General features: G+C 44.6%; 1 protein-coding gene across 5 annotated transcripts in view; it reads left to right on the forward strand.

The window, feature by feature from the left end:
* The first annotated feature begins 2,569 nt into the window (after window positions 1–2,569).
* LOC133659748 (sodium- and chloride-dependent transporter XTRP3-like) overlaps window positions 2,570–21,824 on the forward strand; it is a 38,948-nt gene continuing 19,693 nt past the window's right edge. For 2 of the 5 annotated variants that reach the window (XR_009827712.1, XM_062062427.1), the window contains exons 1-4: window positions 2,570–2,835; window positions 11,935–12,075; window positions 19,149–19,240; window positions 19,311–19,538. Coding sequence is in view for 4 of the 5 variants with exons in the window: in XM_062062427.1 (XP_061918411.1) it covers window positions 2,586–2,835; window positions 11,935–12,075; window positions 19,149–19,240; window positions 19,311–19,538 (711 nt within the window). In the remaining variant the exon portion in view is untranslated. Of the gene's footprint in view, window positions 2,836–7,731; window positions 7,754–8,842; window positions 8,905–10,451; window positions 11,075–11,934; window positions 12,076–19,148; window positions 19,241–19,310; window positions 19,539–21,824 lie in introns of those variants that run through there. The other 3 variants (XM_062062429.1, XM_062062430.1, XM_062062428.1) reach the window with 3 other exon arrangements.

A 21,824-nucleotide genomic window follows, 5' to 3' on the forward strand; every position in this document is an offset into this window, starting at 1 on the left:
TGACACCCACTATAGCACCTGAAAACTTGTTGAATTGACTTCTCTTTTTGGACCAAACTTGGAGTTTTCCTGTTGACCAACAGACTTAAGTCTGTGACTAGGTCCCAACTTATTACAAGGATGAGGTGGAACGTGGTGATGCGCGGATTGTTCTTCCAAGACTGCAGCAGGAACTCCGGAGGCAAAAGTGCAGGTAGGACAGTTATTCATCTTATAAATAAAAGAAACTAAGCACTGGGAGCTGACAAGGAAAAGTGCAGGTAAGACAGTTATTCATCTTATAAATCAAACTAACTAAGCACTGGGAGAAAAGGCAGGACTAAGAAGCTCTCTGATTAGTCCCCGGGAACAGGTGAACACTAATCAGAGGCAGGTGAACACGATGAAAAACCATGGCAACCAAGGAGACACAAAACAGGGGTGCTGAAACACAACTTAAATCAAAACGTAAATAAACTCTGATGGATCACAACATGAGGTTGCTTTTTGCTTTGTTCCAATGCACTTGGTCCACGGTCCCTTAACTTTTTGTGATTATTTGTCCATGGTCCCTTAACTTTTTGTTATTATTTGTCCATGGTCCCTTAACTTTTTGTGATTATTTGTCCTTGGTCCCTTAAATTTGTGTTATTATATGTCCGTGGTCCCTTAAGTTTTTGTGATTATTTGTCCACGGTCCCTTAACTTTTTGTTATTATTTGTCCATGGTCCCTTAACTTTTTGTTATTATTTGTCCATGGTCCCTTAACTTTTTGTTATTATTTGTCCATGGTCCCTTAACTTTTTGTTATTATTTGTCCATGGTCCCTTAACTGTTCGTTATTATTTGTCCATGGTCCCTTAACTTTTTGTGATTATTTGTCCATGGTCCCTTAACTTTTTGTGATTATTTGTCCATGGTCCCTTAACTTTTTGTTATTATTTGTCCATGGTCCCTTAACTTTTTGTGATTATTTGTCCATGGTCCCTTAACTTTTTGTTATTATTTGTCCATGGTCCCTTAACTTTTTGTGATTATTTGTCCATGGTCCCTTAACTTTTTGTTATTATTTGTCCATGGTCCCTTAACTTTTTGTTATTATTTGTCCATGGTCCCTTAACTTTTTGTTATTATTTGTCCATGGTCCCTTAACTTTTTGTTATTATTTGTCCATGGTCCCTTAACTGTTTGTTATTATTTGTCCATGGTCCCTTAACTTTTTGTTATTATTTGTCCATGGTCCCTTAACTTTTTGTTATTATTTGTCCATGGTCCCTTAACTTTTTGTTATTATTTGTCCATGGTCCCTTAACTTTTTGTTATTATTTGTCCATGGTCCCTTAACTTTTTGTTATTATTTGTCCATGGTCCCTTAACTGTTTGTTATTATTTGTCCATGGTCCCTTAACTTTTTGTTATTATTTGTCCATGGTCCCTTAACTTTTTGTTATTATTTGTCCATGGTCCCTTAACTGTTTGTTATTATTTGTCCATGGTCCCTTAACTTTTTGTTATTATTTGTCCATGGTCCCTTAACTTTTTGTTATTATTTGTCCATGGTCCCTTAACTTTTTGTTATTATTTGTCCATGGTCCCTTAACTTTTTGTTATTATTTGTCCATGGTCCCTTAACTGTTTGTGATTATTTGTCCACGGTCCCTTAAGTTTTTGTGATTATTTGTCCACGGTCCCTTAACTTTTTGTTATTATTTGTCCATGGTCCCTTAACTTTTTGTTATTATTTGTCCATGGTCCCTTAACTTTTTGTTATTATTTGTCCATGGTCCCTTAACTGTTTGTTATTATTTGTCCATGGTCCCTTAACTTTTTGTTATTATTTGTCCATGGTCCCTTAACTTTTTGTTATTATTTGTCCATGGTCCCTTAACTTTTTGTTATTATTTGTCCATGGTCCCTTAACTTTTTGTTATTATTTGTCCATGGTCCCTTAACTGTTTGTTATTATTTGTCCATGGTCCCTTAACTTTTTGTTATTATTTGTCCATGGTCCCTTAACTTTTTGTTATTATTTGTCCATGGTCCCTTAACTTTTTGTTATTATTTGTCCATGGTCCCTTAACTTTTTGTGATTATTTGTCCATGGTCCCTTAACTTTTTGTTATTATTTGTCCATGGTCCCTTAACTTTTTGTTATTATTTGTCCATGGACCCTTAACTTTTTGTGATTATTTGTCCATGGTCCCTTAACTTTTTGTGATTATTTGTCCATGGTCCCTTAACTTTTTGTTATTATTTGTCCATGGACCCTTAACTTTTTGTGATTATTTGTCCACGGTCCCTTAAGTTTTTGTCATCAAGTTGGGATTGGAAACAACATTTGTTTGATCTCTGAGTGTGTGGAAGAGCTTCTTGAAGAAAGTTGTAATCCCTGAGTCATGACACAAGCGTGTGTGTGCGTGTGTGTGCGTGTGTGTGTGTGTGTGTGTGTGTGTGTGTGTGTGTGTGTGTGTGTGTGTGTGTGTGATATCATGATGAGGACAAACACAACATATTACACAATAGAAGCCCCGCCCACCACTGCCAATGTCCAAGTTCCAATCTTGCAGTAAAATCCTGCCGGCAGTCAGGAGACACCTTCATCTGCATGCTGTGTGACAGACTGAGTGACATCTGCATGCTGTGTGACAGACTGAGTGACATCTGCATGCTGTGTGACAGACTGAGTGACATCTGCTGCTGTGTGAAAGATCCTTGTGTCCGGCCAGCAAAGATGGCCGAAGATGCTCGCCCCAACTGGGACAGTCCTCTGCAGTTCGTGCTGGCCTGCGTCTCCTACGCCGTGGGACTCGGGAACGTCTGGCGCTTCCCCTACCTGTGCCAGATGCACGGTGGAGGTAAGATACAACTTCCCCTACCTGTGCCACATGCACGGTGGAGGTAAGATACAACTTCCCCTACCTGTGCCAGATGCACGGTGGAGGTAAGATACAACTTCCCCTACCTGTGCCAGATGCACGGTGGAGGTAAGATACAACTTCCCCTACCTGTGCCAGATGCACGGTGGAGGTAAGATACAACTTCCCCTACCTGTGCCAGATGCACGGTGGAGGTAAGATACAACTTCCTCTACCTGTGCCAGATGCACGGTGGAGGTAAGATACAACTTCCCCTACCTGTGCCAGATGCACGGTGGAGGTAAGATACAACTTCCTCTACCTGTGCCAGATGCACGGTGGAGGTAAGATACAACTTCCCCTACCTGTGCGAGATGCACTGTGGAGGTAAGATACAACTTCCCCTACCTGTGCCAGATGCACGGTGGAGGTAAGATACAACTTCCTCTACCTGTGCCAGATGCACGGTGGAGGTAAGATACAACTTCCTGGGGACCCATGGGTGGGTGATGGTCAGTGGAAGGGTCAGGTGTGGATCTGACTTCATCCATCAGTGAAAGATGTGCTTGGTGATCAGAATAGGAATGGCAAGAAAAGCCATATTCAGGCAACACATGATATTTTGATGAAGAGATGATGAAATGATCCAAGTCGATACTTGAATGTTTCTATTTTTGATTTGAAACATGTTTGATTACACATTTATTGTGCAGGAAATTACAAGAATTTGATCAAATGATTTTAACAATATATAAACATACAACAATGTAACATAAATATAACAAAATCAACAATATAACCATGTATGATTATAACAATATATACAAATACAACAATGTAACATAAATATAACAGTATCAACATGTATGATTATAACAATAAATACAAATACAATAATGTAACATAAATATAACAATATCAAAAATATTACCTCATGTATGATTACAACTATATATTAAATACAAGGAAAACAATTCAACAACATACATATTACATTGTCAATTTTTAAAAATTTATTATTTATGTAATAGTATCATGGATAATTATTTGTTTATTATTTATGTAATGTTATCATGGATATGCAATTGTTTATTATTTATGTAATACTATCATGGATATGTATTTGTTTAATATTTATGTAATAGTACCATGGATATTTATGTGTCTATTATTTATGTAATACTAACATGGATATTTATTTGTTTATTATATATGTAATAGTAACATATATATTTATATGTTTATTATTCATATAATACTAACATGGATATTTATTTGTTTATTATTTGTGTAATAATATCACATATATTTATATGTTTATTATTCATGTAATACTAACATGGATATCTATTTGTTTATTATTTATGTAATAGTGTAATTTGAACTGTCCATACAGTGAATATAGTTTAAGTTCCTAATGATTAAAATGTTTTAGTAGATCCATAAGTCAGGTCATAAAAGATGGCGGAAATGAGCGTCACTAGTTGAGATTTCAGTGATTCAGTATCAGACATTTGGCAACCGTATCAGTCAGGTTGCTCGTAAATGTCCAAACTATTCTTATCAAAGTTGAAGTCAGCTCTAAACCTCAATAATGTGTCGTAAACAACACACACACACACACACACACACACACACACACACACACACACACACACACACACACACACACACACACACACACACACACACACACACACACACACACACACACACACACACACACACACACACACACACACACACACACACACACACACACACACACACACACACGTAAGAATAGGGATGACATTCAGTAGCTGTGAGTGTCTTTTAAGCCCCGACCTTCCAAAGCCGCCAGGAGACCAACTCAGGGGTCAGCAACCCAAAATGTTGAAAGAGCCATATTGGACCAAAAATACCAAAACAATCGTGTCTGGAGCCGCAAAACATTAACATTCTTGTAAAAGTTTTATAATGAAGACAATACATGATGTAAATGTCTATATTAGTTATATAAGCCTACTATCAAAATGACTTTAAAAGTGTTATGTTTACCGAGGGGGAGTGTAGACGGCACAGACCACGAGGGGACGTAGAAGCTCTATTTTTTATTATATATATAATGGCAATATATATATAATAATAATAAACAATAATATAAAGAGAAGCGGAAAGCTGGATTTTACCAAATCTGAGCTGGAGAATCACATCAAGGAACAGTACAGTGACCCAGCAAAGTCAACTCCGCTGTTCCTCGCCCAGCTCCCCCAGCCTTCCTCTTTAATGCTGCCCTCCCCAAACTCAGCGAGGTGGCAGAGGTCGTCCGGAAAGCAAGAGCTGCCTCAGCCCCAGGCCCCAATGGGATACCATACAAGCTGTATAAGTACTGTCCAGGGGTCCTGAGACATCTCTGGAACCTGCTGAGAGTGGCCTGGAAAAAACAAGTCATCCCTTCAGAGTGGCAAAGAGCGGTCACAGTTTTCATCCCAAAGGAGCAGAACTCCAGTACAATCAGCCAGTTCAGGAGCATCGCCCTCCTAAATGTCGAAGGGAAGATGTTCTTCTCCATCCTGGCCAAGAGGTTGACCAGCTACCTCACAAGCAACGGGTACATCGAAACCAGCTGCCAGAAGGCAGGCGTGCCGGGCTTCCCAGACTGTGTGGAACACTCTGCAGTAATATGGGAGCAGATCCAAAGGGCGAAGAGAGAGAGAGGTGACCTGCATGTCGTGTGGCTGGACCTTGCCAACACATACGGGTCTGTGCCCCACCAACTCATCGAGTTCGCCCTGGACTTCTTCCATGTACCAGTCTGCATCAGAGCCCTGGTAGCCAAGTACTTTGGAGACCTCCAGATGTGCTGCACTCATCAGGACTTCACAACAGGCTGGCAACAGCTGGAAGTAGGCATCACCATGGGATGTTCAATCTCGCCCATCCTGTTTTTTGCAGCCTTCGAGATCTTTCTCATAGGGGCTAGGAAGATGGTCGGAGGAGTGAAACTGCCTTCAGGACAGAGGCTACCAGCAGTGAGAGGCTACATGGATGATATCACCACCATACTTCAGACAGCAGCATGTACAACAAGACTGCTGAAGAGGATCGACGAGCTTATGGGCTGGGCGAGGATGAAGATCAAACCCCCCAAATCACGAAGTCTGTCTATCAGGAAAGGAGTCAGAAGTGACAACACCATCTTTGTCACAGGCGGTGAGAACATCCCATTGCTGGCAGATCAACCTGTTCGTAGCCTGGGTCGCACCTACACAGCAGAGCTCTCTGACAGGTAGTGGGGGAGACGGTGAGGAAGCAGCTCGCAGATGGCCTGGCCAAGATCAATCAAAACCAACTCCCTGGGAAGTACAAAGTATGGTGCTACCAGTTCATACTGTACCAAAGGGTGATGTGGCCATTGAAGATGAGCGAAAACCCCTCCTCAGTGGTAAGCAAGATGGACGGGGTGGCAAACTCGTTCATCAGAAAGTGGCTGGGACTACCAAGGTGCCTCTCAGACGTAGGCCTCTTTGGTAGGAACGCTCTTCAACTACCACTGTGATCCATCAGCCTGGGATACAAGCAAGAGAAGGCTCGGCTGGTGCTGGAGCTGAGGGAATCCACTGACCAGCTGGTGATCACCCAGATAAGAACGCACTTTACAAAAAGAGGTCGACACGGCGATCTGCAGGCTGAAGCACCGTGAAGTGCTCGGCAGAGTTCAGGAAGGTCGAGCAGGCCTTGGGAGGGGCGAGGCTCCCTTGTTCTGCTCAAAGGCTTCCAAAGAAGACCGGAGAGCCATGGTGGTGGCAGAAGTGGCAAGAAATGAGCAGGAACGCCTAAACATCAAAGCAGTGTCCCAGGGCCAGCAAGGTCGTTGGACATTGTGGGAAGGTCTCAGAGACAGGACTATGTCATGGTCTGACCTGTGGAAGCTCCCCCAAGCCAGGCTCAGCTTCCTGATCAGAGCAGCGTACGACACCTTGCCTTGTCCCCGAAACCTCCACCAATGGTTTGGTGCCAAGGAGACCTGTCCCCTCTGCAACACCATCAACGCAAGCCTCCAGCACATCCTGTCGGGCTGCACGACAGCGTTGTCGCAAGGCCGCTACAGATGGCGACACGACCAAGTCCTGAAAAAGCTGGCAGAGGTGTCAGAGACCTGCAGAAAGGAGGCGATAGCAGACCTTCCGCCCCAGCCAGACATCCCATCCAATTTGCGAGGGCTGGGGAGGGTGCCAAACACCCCCGCCAGAGAGCTACAGCGAGACTCCTCTCACCAAGAAATGAGTGGAGCATGAGGGTCGACCTGGGGAAGCAGCTCCAGTTCCCCAGGGAGATCGTCGAAACATCGCTACGGCCAGACCTGGTCTTCTGGTCAGAGGCTTGCAGGACGGTTCTTCTGGTCGAGCTCACTGTCCCATGGGAGGGTGGGGGTGGGGGGAGCCAAGTACTCTGACCTGGCAGCAGAGTGCAGGGAGGCTGGCTGGAAAGCTGTCATCTGCCCTGTGGAAGTGGGGTGTAGGGGCTTTGTGGGTTCCTCAACTGCCCGCCTACTCCGAGACATTGGATGCACAGGAGCGGGGCATCGGAAAGCCATGAAAGTGCTGGCCGAGGAGGCGGACAAAGGCAGCTTCTGGCTGTGGCTAAGGAGGAAGCATAAGAGTTGGGGGGAAAACACCTAGGACATCAGCAGGGGGTGGCAGGGAGACATCCCTGCCATCGCTCCGCCACCATGAGACGTTCTGGGGTTAAAGGAGCGAAACGTTGATGAATGGTGGTCCCCAGCTGATGACCCGTTTATGCCCACAGAGGTGTTCGGTGAGGTGTCACAGCACACCTGTCAAAAGACACTGGAGGAGGTGCGTCAGGCAGCAATGCCCAGCAGGAATTCCATCACCTATCTTGATATGGAAATGGAGTGTGACAAAATCCAAAGGTGTGTATGGTGTGAGACTATGTGTAGGAATTAATGAGTATGTTACCGGGAGTGTTGGGCGAGAGGCGGAAGATTAGGGGGAGAAGGCGGGCTTGTATGTCCATGAACAGGCAGGGAGTCAGGGCGAATAATGAGGCGTCAGAGGTCCGTGTCCAAGCGGGAGGTCGAGATCCAAGAGGCAGTCCGGGAATCAAGGGGTGACAAGGAATGACGAGACAGCACGTCAATGCGGGAACGGAGGTTTACAGTTGGAGCGACAAAGGAGGACACGAGACAATCAAATAAGACGAGGAAGAAACACAGAGAGCAAGAGATCAGAAATGCAGCCACTATTACATGCAGATAATGTGTCATGAGACATGCAAATATAAATTGCATAGACAGACGACATAAGTCAAATAAATTAAATGAGCTCAAATATAGCTACAAACGAGGCATAATGATGCTAGCCTAAATAGCATGTTAGCATGGATTAGCTTGCAGTCATGCACTGACCTAATATGCCTGATTAGCACTCCAACAAGTCAATTACATCAACAAAGCTCACCTTTGTGCATTCAGGCACAGCATAAAAGGTTTGGTGGACAAAATGAGACAACGAAGGAGTGGCATAAAACACGTCTTTCTGTGGCAGCGTCAGAGAAAGTTGTACATGTAAACAAACTACGGTGAGTTCAAGGACCGCCAAAATTAATAGGACAAACTTGCGCTGGTCAAATAGTGTCATGAGTGTAGCATGTATCAAATAAACATGAAGATGAGGGAGATTAATTGTCCTCCTACACAAACCATATTCAAACCAAAAATATATTTTATTGCCTCATATTTTTCCATTTTTGATTCATTCTTGAAAGGAGATTAATAATAATAATAATAATAATGAATTGCATTTGTAACGCACTTTACATTTGTTAAAATCTCAAAGTGCTACAAAGTATAAAAATAAAAAAAATAAATACAAATAAATGAAAAGATAGAAAGTAAGAATATATAATTAAAAAAATAAGATATAAATGAAATCATGAAACACAACAGAAACATGGATAAAAATAGAAATAAAAGCATGAAAGCACTGGATAAAAAACAGATAAGCAAGCAGTGCATTTAAAAACAAGAAGGCAGAGAAATGAGATAAAAGCTGTGCTGAAAAGGTGGGTTTTTAGTCCCTTCTTAAAATGGTCGACCGACTGTGGTGCTCTAAGATGGTCGGGGAGAGCATTCCAAAGTTCGGGAGCGGTCGAGCAGAAAGCCCGGCGGCCCATAGATTGTAGCTTTGTCCTGATGGGTTTGAGGAGGTTAGTGTTTGCGGAGCGGAGGCTGCGGGTAGGAGGTTGAGGGGAAACTAGGTCCTTGAGGTAGGAGGTTGAGGGGAAACTAGGTCCTTGAGGTAGGAGGGGGCGTTGCCGTAGATGCATTGGTGAGTGAGCAGGTTGATCTTAAATTGGGTCCGGGATGCAATAGGAAGCCTGTGGAGTGATTTGAGGATAGGTGTGATATGATCATGCTTGCGCACTCTCGTCAGGATCCTCGCTGCGCTGTTTTGGATGTACTGGAGCTTTTTGATGCCCTTTTTGGGGACCCTGACGAGGAGTGCGTTGCAGTAATCAAGCCTGGAGGAGATGAAGGCATGGACGAGTCTTTCAGTGTCGGCTGGGGAGAGTGAGGGGCGGAGTCTTGAGATGTTGCGGATATGAAAGAAAGAGGTTTTGCACAGATGGTTGATGCTTCAAAGTTCAGGTGGGGGTCCATTTTCACTCCCAGGTTGGTGACAACTGGGGAGAGTGGCAGGTCCTGTCCAGAGAAGGTGATGCTGGTTATGGGGCATGCGTTGATCTGATGTGGGGTGCCTATTTTCATGACCACTGTTTTTGAGCTATTGAGCTGCAGGAAGTTGATGCTCATCCAGGCCTTCATCTCCTCCAGGCAGGTGGTGAGAATGGAGAGGGGCATTGGAGATGAGGGTGAGGTTTGCATTGTTTGCAGGTAGAGCTACGTATCATCAGCATAGCAATGGAAGGAAATTCCATGCCTGCTGATGATACGGCCAAGGGGTAGCAGATACAAGGTGAACAGGGTGGGGCCAAGGACAGATCCCTGGGGTACACCGCAGGTGACAGGCAGGGTGCGCGAATGGGAACCTCCCAGGGAGACATATTCTGACCGACCGGAGATGTAGGACTTGAACCACTGTAGTGCTGTATTGTTGAGACCGATGGTGGATTGAAGGCAACTGATTAGGATGTTGTGGTCAACAGTGTCAAATGCGGCTGTAAGGTCCAATAGGATTAACAGAGAGGGGGAGCCGGCGTCCGCCGCCATCAGGAGGTCGTTAGTGACCCTGACCAGGGCGGTTTCTGTACTATGGGCAGAACGGAAACCAGATTGACATTTTTCGCTGATGTTGTTGAGTTTGAGATGAGTTTGAAGCTGTGAGGAGACTACTTTCTCCAGTATTTTAGAGAGGAATGCTAGGTTTGAGATGGGCCTGTAGTTAGAGAGAGTGTCTGGGTCTAGGGAGGGTTTTTTAAGAAGAGGGGTGAGGATGGCGGTCTTAAGAGCTGATGGAATGTGGCCGGTCTGAAAGGAGAGGTTGATGATGTTGGTGATCAGGGGGCTTAGTGTAGAGATGTTGGTTTTGGGCTGAGTGTGAGAAGGTGACTGTACGGGTTTTAACAGGGGCGTGGAGGTCGAGGAGGTTTTCAAATCGGTGTTGTAGTAGTCAACTGCATCGCTCAAGGATGGGGGGATTGCAGCAGAGAGGAGTTCCAGGTCGAAGGTGAAAGTGGCTGGGTTTATGTTTTTAAAATTACGGAAATTGATTTGGCCTTTGGGCTTGGTATGAGAGGTAGGGAACGGTAGCTCCATGGAAATGACCTTGTGGTCAGACACGCCCAGTGAGTAGGCGACCAGATTATTGATGGGAATGGAGTCTTTGATGACCAGGTCAAGAGTGTGTCCCCTGCTGTGTGTGGGGGTATCCACATGTTGAGTGGGGTCCAGAGAGTCCAGGAGTTGTAGAAAATCAGATGCAAATTGGCAGGATGAGTTGTCCACATGAATGTTTATGTCTCCCAGAATTATGACATTTGTGGATGTTGAGCAGAGGGTGGTGAGGAGGTCAGAAACTTCGGAGATGAAAGTTGCGTTTTGTTTGGGTGGTCGATAAATGAGGAGCAGGGTCATGGAAAAGGGGGGTTTACAGTTGAATGCAAAGCATTCGAAAGTGGACAACGGTGGTAGGGGGACAGGGGACAGTTCCAGGTGGTCCTTGTGGAGAATACCTATGCCACCACCATGCCCCGTGCTGCGGGCCTTCTCCAGGTATTTATAGCCAAGAGGGCATGCACGGTTTAGGTTGATAAAGTCCTCTGATTTGTGCCAGGTTTCAGTGAGACACATTAAGTCAAGTCCCTTGTCGAGGATGTGAGCATGAATGAGTGCTGTTTTGTCAGTGAGAGATTGAACATGAAAAAGTTCAATTTTGAGTAATGGCGAGGGAGTAAAGCTCTGGAGATTAGAGCGAACGAAACAGTTGGAAGAAAACTGGGATTCACATAAACTACATAAATATGTGATTCACATAAACTACATAAATATGTGATTCACATAAACTACATAAAAATGTGATTCATATAAACTACATAAATATGTGATTCACATAAACTACATAAATATGTGATTCATATAAACTACATAAATATGTGATTCATATAAACTACATAAATATGTGATTCACATAAACTACATAAATATGTGATTCATATAAACTACATAAATATGTGATTCATATAAACTACATAAATATGTGATTCATATAAACTACATAAATATGTGATTCACATAAACTACATAAATATGTGATTCATATAAACTACATAAATATGTGATTCACATAAACTACATAAATATGTGATTCATATAAACTACATAAATATGTGATTCATATAAACTACATAAATATGTGATTCACATAAACTACATAAATATGTGATTCATATAAACTACATAAGCCTTGCACGCATATGACTAAATATGTGATTCATATGTGTTTTTATTGAAGGGATGTAATGATGTATGAGAATGATTTGAATGATGAACTAAATGTAGTGATAAAACATCATGAGTGACATCATCAGATTGTGTTTCTTCCTGCTCTTTCTAATTGTGCTTCTGTCTTTTAGGCGGGTTCTTGATTCCATATCTGCTGATGCTGTTTCTTGAGGGTCTGCCCTTGTTCTACATGGAACTGGCCATTGGTCAGAAGATGCGTTTGGGGAGCATTGGAGCTTGGTCGGCCATCAGCCCTTACTTGGGGGGTGTGGGTAAGTGCTGGATAGGAAACTTTAATAATGACTTAGGTCTACATTTTGGAATGGTTTTGGAGAATCACTTATGACATTCACAAGTCAGGGATCACCTGTACATGAGTTGTTGTGTGTACTCCTTTAAGACAGGAACACAGAAGGAAATGATCAGGTTCAAAGCAGAGACTCAGTAAACCATCTGGTCAAACTGTGGTCAATCATGTGGGTTTGACTCAATCATGTGGGTCAAACTGTGGTCAATCATGTGGGTTTGACCCAATCATGTGGGTCAAACTGTGGTCAATCATGTGGGTTTGACCCAATCATGTGGGTCAAACTGTGGTCAATCATGTGGGTTTGACTCAATCATGTGGTCAAACTGTGGTCAATCATGTGTGTTTGACCAATCATGTGGGTCAAACTGTGGTCAATCATGTGTGTTTGACCCAATCATGTGGGTCAAACTGTGGTCAATCATGTGGGTTTGACTCAATCATGTGGGTCAAACTGTGGTCAATCATGTGGGTTTGACCCAATCATGTGGGTCAAACTGTGGTCAATCATGTGGGTTTGACTCAATCATGTGGTCAAACTGTGGTCAATCGTGTGGGTTTGACTCAATCATGTGGGTCAAACTGTGGTCAATCGTGTGGGTTTGACTCAATCATGTGGGTCAAACTGTGGTCAATCGTGTGGGTGTGACCCAATCATGTGGGTCAAACTGTGGTCAATCGTGTGGGTTTGACTCAATCATGTGGTCAAACTGTGGTCAATCGTGTGGGTTTGACTCAATGATGTGGGTCAAACTGTGGTCAATCGTGTGGGTTTGACTCAATGATGTGGGTCAAACTGTGGTCAATCATGTGGGTTTGACCCAATCATGTGGGTCAAACTGTGGTCAATCATGTGGGTTTGATTCAATCATGTGGTCAAACTGTGGTCAATCATGTGGGTTTGACTCAATCATGTGGGTCAAACTGTGGTCAATCATGTGGGTTTGACCCAATCATGTGGGTCAAACTGTGGTCAATCATGTGGGTTTGACTCAATCATGTGGTCAAACTGTGGTCAATCGTGTGGGTTTGACTCAATCATGTGGGTCAAACTGTGGTCAATCGTGTGGGTTTGACTCAATCATGTGGGTCAAACTGTGGTCAATCATGTGGGTTTGACCCAATCATGTGGGTCAAACTGTGGTCAATCATGTGGGTTTGACTCAATCATGTGGTCAAACTGTGGTCAATCGTGTGGGTTTGACTCAATCATCTGGGTCAAACTGTGGTCAATCGTGTGGGTTTGACTCAATCATGTGGGTCAAACTGTGGTCAATCATGTGGGTTTGACCCAATCATGTGGGTCAAACTGTGGTCAATCATGTGGGTTTGACTCAATCATGTGGGTCAAACTGTGGTCAATCATGTGGGTTTGACCCAATCATGTGGGTCAAACTGTGGTCAATCATGTGGGTTTGACTCAATCGTGTGGGTCAAACTGTGGTCAATCATGTGGGTTTGACTCAATCATGTGGTCAAACTGTGGTCAATCGTGTGGGTTTGACTCAATCATGTGGGTCAAACTGTGGTCAATCATGTGGGTTTGACCCAATCATGTGGGTCAAACTGTGGTCAATCGTGTGGGTTTGACTCAATCATGTGGTCAAACTGTGGTCAATCGTGCGGGTTTGACTCAATCATGTGGGTCAAACTGTGGTCAATCGTGTGGGTTTGACTCAATCATGTGGGTCAAACTGTGGTCAATCGTGTGGGTTTGACTCAATCATGTGGGTCAAACTGTGGTCAATCGTGTGGGTGTGACCCAATCATGTGGGTCAAACTGTGGTCAATCGTGTGGGTTTGACTCAATCATGTGGTCAAACTGTGGTCAATCGTGTGGGTTTGACTCAATCATGTGGGTCAAACTGTGGTCAATCGTGTGGGTTTGACCCAATCATGTGGGTCAAACTGTGGTCAATCATGTGGGTTTGACTCAATCATGTGGTCAAACTGTGGTCAATCGTGTGGGTTTGACCCAATCATGTGGGTCAAACTGTGGTCAATCGTGTGGGTTTGACTCAATCATGTGGTCAAACTGTGGTCAATCGTGTGGGTTTGACTCAATCATGTGGGTCAAACTGTGGTCAATCGTGTGGGTTTGACTCAATCATGTGGGTCAAACTGTGGTCAATCATGTGGGTTTGACCCAATCATGTGGGTCAAACTGTGGTCAATCATGTGGGTTTGACTCAATCATGTGGTCAAACTGTGGTCAATCGTGTGGGTTTGACTCAATCATGTGGGTCAAACTGTGGTCAATCGTGTGGGTTTGACTCAATCATGTGGGTCAAACTGTGGTCAATCGTGTGGGTTTGACTCAATCATGTGGGTCAAACTGTGGTCAATCGTGTGGGTTTGACTCAATCATGTGGGTCAAACTGTGGTCAATCGTGTGGGTTTGACCCAATCATGTGGGTCAAACTGTGGTCAATCATGTGGGTTTGACTCAATCATGTGGTCGAACTGTGGTCAATCGTGTGGGTTTGACTCAATCATGTGGGTCAAACTGTGGTCAATCATGTGGGTTTGACTCAATCATGTGGGTCAAACTGTGGTCAATCATGTGGGTTTGACCCAATTATTTGGGTCAAACTGTGGTCAATCGTGTGGGTTTGACTCAATCATGTGGGTCAAACTGTGGTCAATCGTGTGGGTTTGACTCAATCATGTGGGTCAAACTGTGGTCAATCATGTGGGTTTGACTCAATCATGTGGGTCAAACTGTGGTCAATCGTGTGGGTTTGACTCAATCATGTGGGTCAAACTGTGGTCAATCGTGTGGGTTTGACTCAATCATGTGGTCAAACTGTGGTCAATCGTGTGGGTTTGACTCAATCATGTGGTCAAACTGTGGTCAATCATGTGGGTTTGACCCAATCATGTGGGTCAAACTGTGGTCAATCATGTGAGTTTGACCCAATCATGTGTTAAGTTAAAGTTAAAGTTAAAGTACCAATAATTGTCACACACACACGAGGTGTGGCGAAATTATTCTCTGCATTTGACCCATCACCCTTAATCACCCCGTGGGAGATGAGGGGAGCAGTGAGCAGCAACGGTGGCTGCGCCCGGAAACATTTTTGGTGATTTAACCTCCAATTTCAACCCTTCATGCTGAGTGCCAAGCAGGGAGATAATGGGTCCCATTTTTATAGTCTTTGGAATGACTCGGCCGGAGTTTGAACTCACAACCTACCGATCTCAGGGCGGACACTCTAACCAGTAGGCCACTGAGTAGGTAACATATGGGTAAAACTGCCGTCAATCATGTGGGTTTGACCCAATCGTGTAGGTCAAACTGCCGTCAATCATGTGGGTTTGACTCAATCATGTGTCTCAAACTGCCGTCAATCATGTGGGTTTGATTCAATCGTGTAGGTCAAACTGCCGTCAATCATGTGGGTTTGACTCAATAATGCGGGTCGAACTGCCGTCAATCATGTGGGTTTGACTCAATAATGCGGGTCGAACTGCCGTCAATCATGTGGGTTTGACTCAATCATGTGTGTCAAACTGTGGTCAATCATGTGGGTTTGACTCAATCATGTGGGTCAAACTGCCGTCAATCATGTGGGTTTGACTCAATCATGTGGGTCAAACTGTGGTCAATCATGTGGGTTTGACCCAATCATGCGGGTCAAACTGCGGTCAATCATGTGGGTTTGACTCAATCATGTGGGTCAAACTGCGGTCAATCATGTGGGTTTGACTCAATCATGTGGGTCAAACTGTGGTCAATCATGTGGGTTTGACCCAATCATGTGGGTCAAACTGCGGTCAATCATGGGGGTTTGACTCAATCATGTGGGTCAAACTGTGGTCAATCATGTGGGTTTGACCCAATCACGTGGTCAAACTGTGGTCAATTAAGTGGGTTTGACCCAATCATGTGGTCAAACTGTGGTTAATCATGTGGGTTTGACCCAATCCGAGTGGAAGTAGGGCGGACCTTGTTGCTGCTATGGGCGAACAATCCTCCAGAGGAGATGGTGTCCTTACATTGAATGCCCCCACTCACTGATGAGTCATTTGTTGTGAAAGGCTGTGAAGAAAGAAGGTGAGGCTCTGGAGTCCAGCAGGATACCAAAGTTGGTCATGGCCAATGGACAATACAACAAAGCGGTTGGAAAAGCCACCCTGCTTTTCAACCTGAATGACTTCCACGGTATCCTACAGGTTCACATGGCCGTCTGTGTATACACTTACTCCTGGGCTTGGACTTCATGGCCATTGCACAGATGGTCCTCAAGCCTCATTTCAGAGAGTATGTCACAGTGGGAGGGAAATAATTCAGATTTCTCCTCAAAGGGAGAGAGATGATTCGCTGGAGTCACACTAGTTCTTCTGTTAATGTCCACATGGCTGTAGCAGAGGAATCCCAAGTCAAGCAGTCCACAATCCCCCTCCTAGAATCTCAACTTGAGGTGGTGCGGTCACTGCTGCAGAAGTGGCCAACTGTTTAGACTGAGACTACTGGGGCCACCAAACCTAAGATCACACCCATGGACCAGATACCAGTAAAAGGAGAGCTTACAAAGTGCCCTGTCCAATATCCGTGGGCCTCTCCAGCTGTTGTGACACCCAGGAAAGATGGCACACCACAATTTTTTGTGGACTACAGGGGCCTGAATGCCAAGTCATACCATGCCCCTCATAGATCCTGGAGTCTATGTAAGATCCCTGGACCTGCAGAGCGGCGACTCCCGGGTGTTTGTGGATGAAGAAAGCAGGTCAAAGACCACCATGATCACCCATCTAGGCCTGTACCAGCTCAAAGTCATGCCGTTTGGACTGGGGACAGTCCTGGATGAGCTACTTTGTGTACATGGATGACATGATTGTGTTTTCACAAACAACACCCACTCCACCTTGAACAAAGCTCCAAGAAGCTTCAGGAAACAACAGAAGTGCTTCATGACATCGTTGTAGTGCCGGATGAAAAACACTCCACTTTTGATTCATGACCTACGCTATTTCCAATCGCTTTGGACCGTCAGAAAATAGGAATATTTAGAAAAGTGTAGGAAATATGAGGGCCTTTGTTCCAAATTTTCATGAGGGGGTGTCTCCGGGATCTGCTTTGGGGCCCCTCTTATTTATCCTGTACATTTGGAACCACATTTCTCTGATGCTAATATGCATTTTTATGCTGCCGATACATTTATTTATTGCTGTGGATCATCTCTTCAACAGGCTGATGGACTTCAAACTGCTTTTCAATGCTGACAAGACAACATCCACCAAAAATATTGTTTTTTTTACCTTCTGTGGTATTTTCTCCGAGCGTGCGTTTAGTTCCTGTCCTGTGACTCCCTAGTGAGGTGCAGGTCAAATGATGCTAATATTTTCATAGTACTCGGTACAATAATCAGCAGGATTATTTTGCCTGACATTGTAATCACGATTAATTACAGGATTTGAAAACACGAGTATTTGTTGTACCAACAAAACTTTCAATAGAATTGAACTGATGTGAATTTGTCATGTTTTGTTTTGGTTATGTTCTGTTGGGTTTCGGTCGCTTTTAGTTCCTGTTCACACTCCCTTGTTTTGGTTGCCATGGTGGCATATGATTTTCACCTGCTGCTGGTGTTTTGAGTCACGCACCGGTTGTCACTAATGATGAGACTTTAGTATTTAAGCTGGTAGTTGCCAGGCAGTCGGCCTGGCGACATTACCGCTGTTATCTGATGATACTTCTGTTACTTCTGATACTCATGCCTGTTCATAGTTTATGCTTCATGCCATGCCACGTAAGTTTTGTTTTTTCATGTCACAGTTAGCGAGTTTTGTTTCATGTTCATAGTTTCTGCCTTTGTGCTAGTTTTTGTCTCTTATCCAAGTATATTCTCCCCCTTGTGCGCGCCTTTTTGTTTTGTTCTTTTTGGAGTTAAGAATAAATCATGTATCTACCGTCATCCGATGTCCAGTCCAGTTGTTTTGCATCTCGGGAAAGCAATCCGCGCAGTAATTTGCGCCGCCAAAGTCCACGTCATGACAGAATTAGTAACATATAAACAACAACAAGTAAAATAATAATAATAGCAATATATTTCAATTAAAATAGCAGTATAAAAAACCAAAACAATTCCACTTTTTCTTTTGATTTGTTTTTCATTCAGATTTGTACCTTCTACATTTATATGACCTCCCCTGTCATTTACTCTTTTCTGAGCTGCCACCTTATCGTGGTAGAGGAGTTTGCATGTCCCAATGATCCTAGGAGCTAAGTTGTCCGGGGGCTTCTATGGCCCCCTGGTGGGGTCTCCCAAAACAAACAGGTCCTGGGTGAGGGATCAGACAAAGAGCAGCTCGAAGACCGTTATGGAAAATTTTCACTGATTCTGTTCATAACTTTTATGGACAGAATTTCTAGGCGCATTCAGGGCATTGAGGGGATCTGGTTTGGTGGCTGCAGGATTAGGTCTCTGCTTTTTGCAGATGTTGTGGTCTTGATGGCTTCATCTGGCCAGGATCTTCAGCTCGCACTGGCACACTTGCAGCCGAGTGTGAAGCGACTGGGATGAGAATCAGACCCTCCAAGTCCGAGTCCATGGTTCTCACCTGGAAAAGGGTGGAGTGCCATCTTCGGGTTGGGGAGGAGATCTTGCCCCATGTGCAGGAGTTCAAGTACCTGGGAGTCTTGTTCACGAGTGAGGGAAGAGTGGATGGTGAGATCGCCAGGCGGATCGGTGCGGCGTCTTCAGTAATGCGGACTCTGTAGCGATCCGTTGTGGTGAAGAAGGAGCTGAGCCGGATTTACCGGTCAATCTACGTTCTCATCCTCACCTATGGTCATGAAATGAGTTTCCTCCGTCGGAGATAGGGTTAGAAGCTCCGTCATCCGGGGGGAGCTCAAAGTAAAGCTGCTGCTCCTCCACATGGAGAGGAGCCAGATGAGGTGGTTCGGGCATCTGGTCAGGATGCCACCCGAACACCTCCCTAGGGAGGGTTTTGAAGTCTACTATGCTTCTTTTTGTGGACAGAAAAAGTGGCTTGTTTATGTTTTGTTGTGAAGAAAAGCTGATTTGTCTGCAGGACTGGCAAGTGTGGTGGCCTCCTTGTATCTTTGCCTCTACTACAACGTCATCAACGCCTGGAGCTTCTGGTACCTCTTCAATTCCTTCCAAGTGAGCAGCCGGCTGACAACCATCACCAGCTTGTCATTTCCTCAACTCACGCTCTGCTTTGCCTTCCCAGCCGGTGCTGCCCTGGTCGCAGTGCCCGCTGAACGCCAACATGACCGGGCCGCTGGAGGAGTGCCAGAAGGCTTCTTCCACCCAGTACTTCTTCTACAGACAAACGGTGGACATTTCCACTTCCATCCAAGAGAATGGCGGCGTGAACAGCAGCCAGGCGTTGTGCCTCCTGCTGGCCTGGCTGATCACCTACCTGTTCATCATACACGGAGTCAAGTCTTCGGGGAAGGTGAGAGAAGGTCAAATGACCATTTGACAGCGACGATGATATGAATAATTTCATGGATAAATGTGCACTTGCAGCCTTTGAACAGTACAAGTAGCCTCTACCAGTGTACTATACCAATATTGATATTAGTCCGATATCAAGATGATATCACTGATTGGGACCTTTGCTTTTTCTAACTTTCTTAGTTGTGGTGTGCTGGTCTTGTGTACAATCATTACTATTATTATTGCTATTATTATTGTTATTATTATCATTATTATTGTTACTGTTATAATTGTTATTGTTAATATTATTATTATTATTATTAATGTTATTATTTTGTTTTTATGATTATTATTATTGTTATTATCATTATTATTATTGTTATTATTTTTGTTATTATTATTATTGTTGTTATTATAGTTGTTGTTGTTATTATTATTATTGTTCTTCTTCTTCTTATTGTTGTTGTTGTTGTTCTTCTTCTTCTTCTTCTTCTTATTATTTATCTTATTCTTATTCTCTCTCCCGGCTTATTTATTGACTTGCTCAGTTCCTTTTCTTAGCTGGTTACTTTGCTGTAACACAGTTCCAGTTAGACTTATGTTGAAATGTACAAAACACGTATTATTTTCTTGTGTCACTACTTCACATGCAAACTAGTGTAGTATCTGCTAGACTAAGAAATAACACGTTTGCACCTGGTAAAAGAGTAGATTACTTTTGGAAGCAGGCAGCCAGCCATGTCTTGTATGACATGCGCAGGTGGGGAGCATCCACTTCACCAAAGCAAGGCTCAGTCAATTGGTTGATGGTAGGACTCTCCCGGCAGGTCTCCATAAATAACAGTCATCATGCTTGGATCATGTCAACAGAAGCCCTCTCGCACACAAGAATATGCACGTGTATTTCGAGTAATATGAACTCAAAGACCGTAGATGCTAGAATTTCGGGTTATAAGGCATGGTTGTGTTATGATCCGCTGCCCGGATCATATTTCTGTTTGTGTTTTCTAGTCATTTGTGTTTTTCTGTTAGTCTTGATCTCTTTCTAGTTCCTGTTTAAGCACTTCAGAGTTTGGTTACCATAGTAACTAATTACGTTCACCTGCCGCTGGGGTTCCCGACACGCACCTGTTGGTCATCACTGACATTATTATTTAAAGCCTGCCTCCCCAGCCAGTCGGTCTGGCTTCGTAGTTTGTGTTCACACAACAGTTGACGACTTTTGTTCCTGTTCTGTACCCTTCTAGCTTCCACGCTAAAGGCTCTGGTAACCTTCTAGCTTCCACGCCAAAGGCTCTGTTTAGTGTTTAGTGTTTTACTCTAGCTCCCACGCTAGCTCCTTTAGTTTCTGCTTTAAGTGCTATGAGCACGTTTTTGTTTGTTTCCAGTATTAGTTATTTCGTAAATAAATAATTTTTGTACTTGCAAGCTGTGTCCGAAGCCCGTCTGCATCCCTGGGAGAACGAAAACCCGCATCCATGCGAACTGGTCGTCACAGTACGAAGCCAGCAAAAAATTCTCCCGCAGCGAGCATGATGGAAGAGATGGACGAAGGTACGTCGATGGTGTTGCGAGCGATGGAGGCGGAGACTCTTCGCTATTCCCCCTCGGAGCGCCAGGACCTGTTATGGGGTCCTAACGGAGAGCTGGTCCCAATCCACTCCGTTTGGCCCGAGGACATTGCCACACCTCCGCAGTGCCGGACGCGTCAGCGAAGACGGAAGCCACCCAAGAGGTCTTCAATTTGCTACCAAGACGCGCCACATCCTCAGACTCCCCCACCGGAACACAGCCATCAGCAGGCAGCCCAGAATTCACCTTTTCAAATGTCTGGTAATCCCATCAACTACTTTACCGAAGATTGTTATGACTGGCCTGTCAATCACTGGGACTTCAGCTATAACGTCATTCCATCACCCTCCTGCTTCCACGGCGGCGACGCCTCCTGCTTCCACGGCGACGCCGCCTCCTGCTTCCACGGCGACGCCGCCTCTTGTTTCCACGGCGATGACGCTTCCTGTATCCACGGCGACGACGCCTCCCACAGCTTCCACGCCTGCTTCGCCGACGACGTGCCGACATCCTCGTGCCCGGCGGGCCGCACCTCGGCGCCGCCCACCTCCTCGTGTCCGGCGAGCCGCACCACGGCGCCGGCCACCTCCTCGTCTATGGACTTTTTATGGACGCCTTTGGCGCCAACAGCAGCGACACCCAAGACTTTGTTGCAGGACTCAGAGGCTGCTGAACTTCTGGCGCCAATCACGCCCACCTTCTTGGCGGCCACAAATGTGGCCTTTCCGTG

This window comes from Entelurus aequoreus, linkage group LG11 (genome assembly GCF_033978785.1).
Source record: "Entelurus aequoreus isolate RoL-2023_Sb linkage group LG11, RoL_Eaeq_v1.1, whole genome shotgun sequence".
Taxonomy (NCBI): Eukaryota; Metazoa; Chordata; class Actinopteri; order Syngnathiformes; family Syngnathidae; genus Entelurus; species Entelurus aequoreus.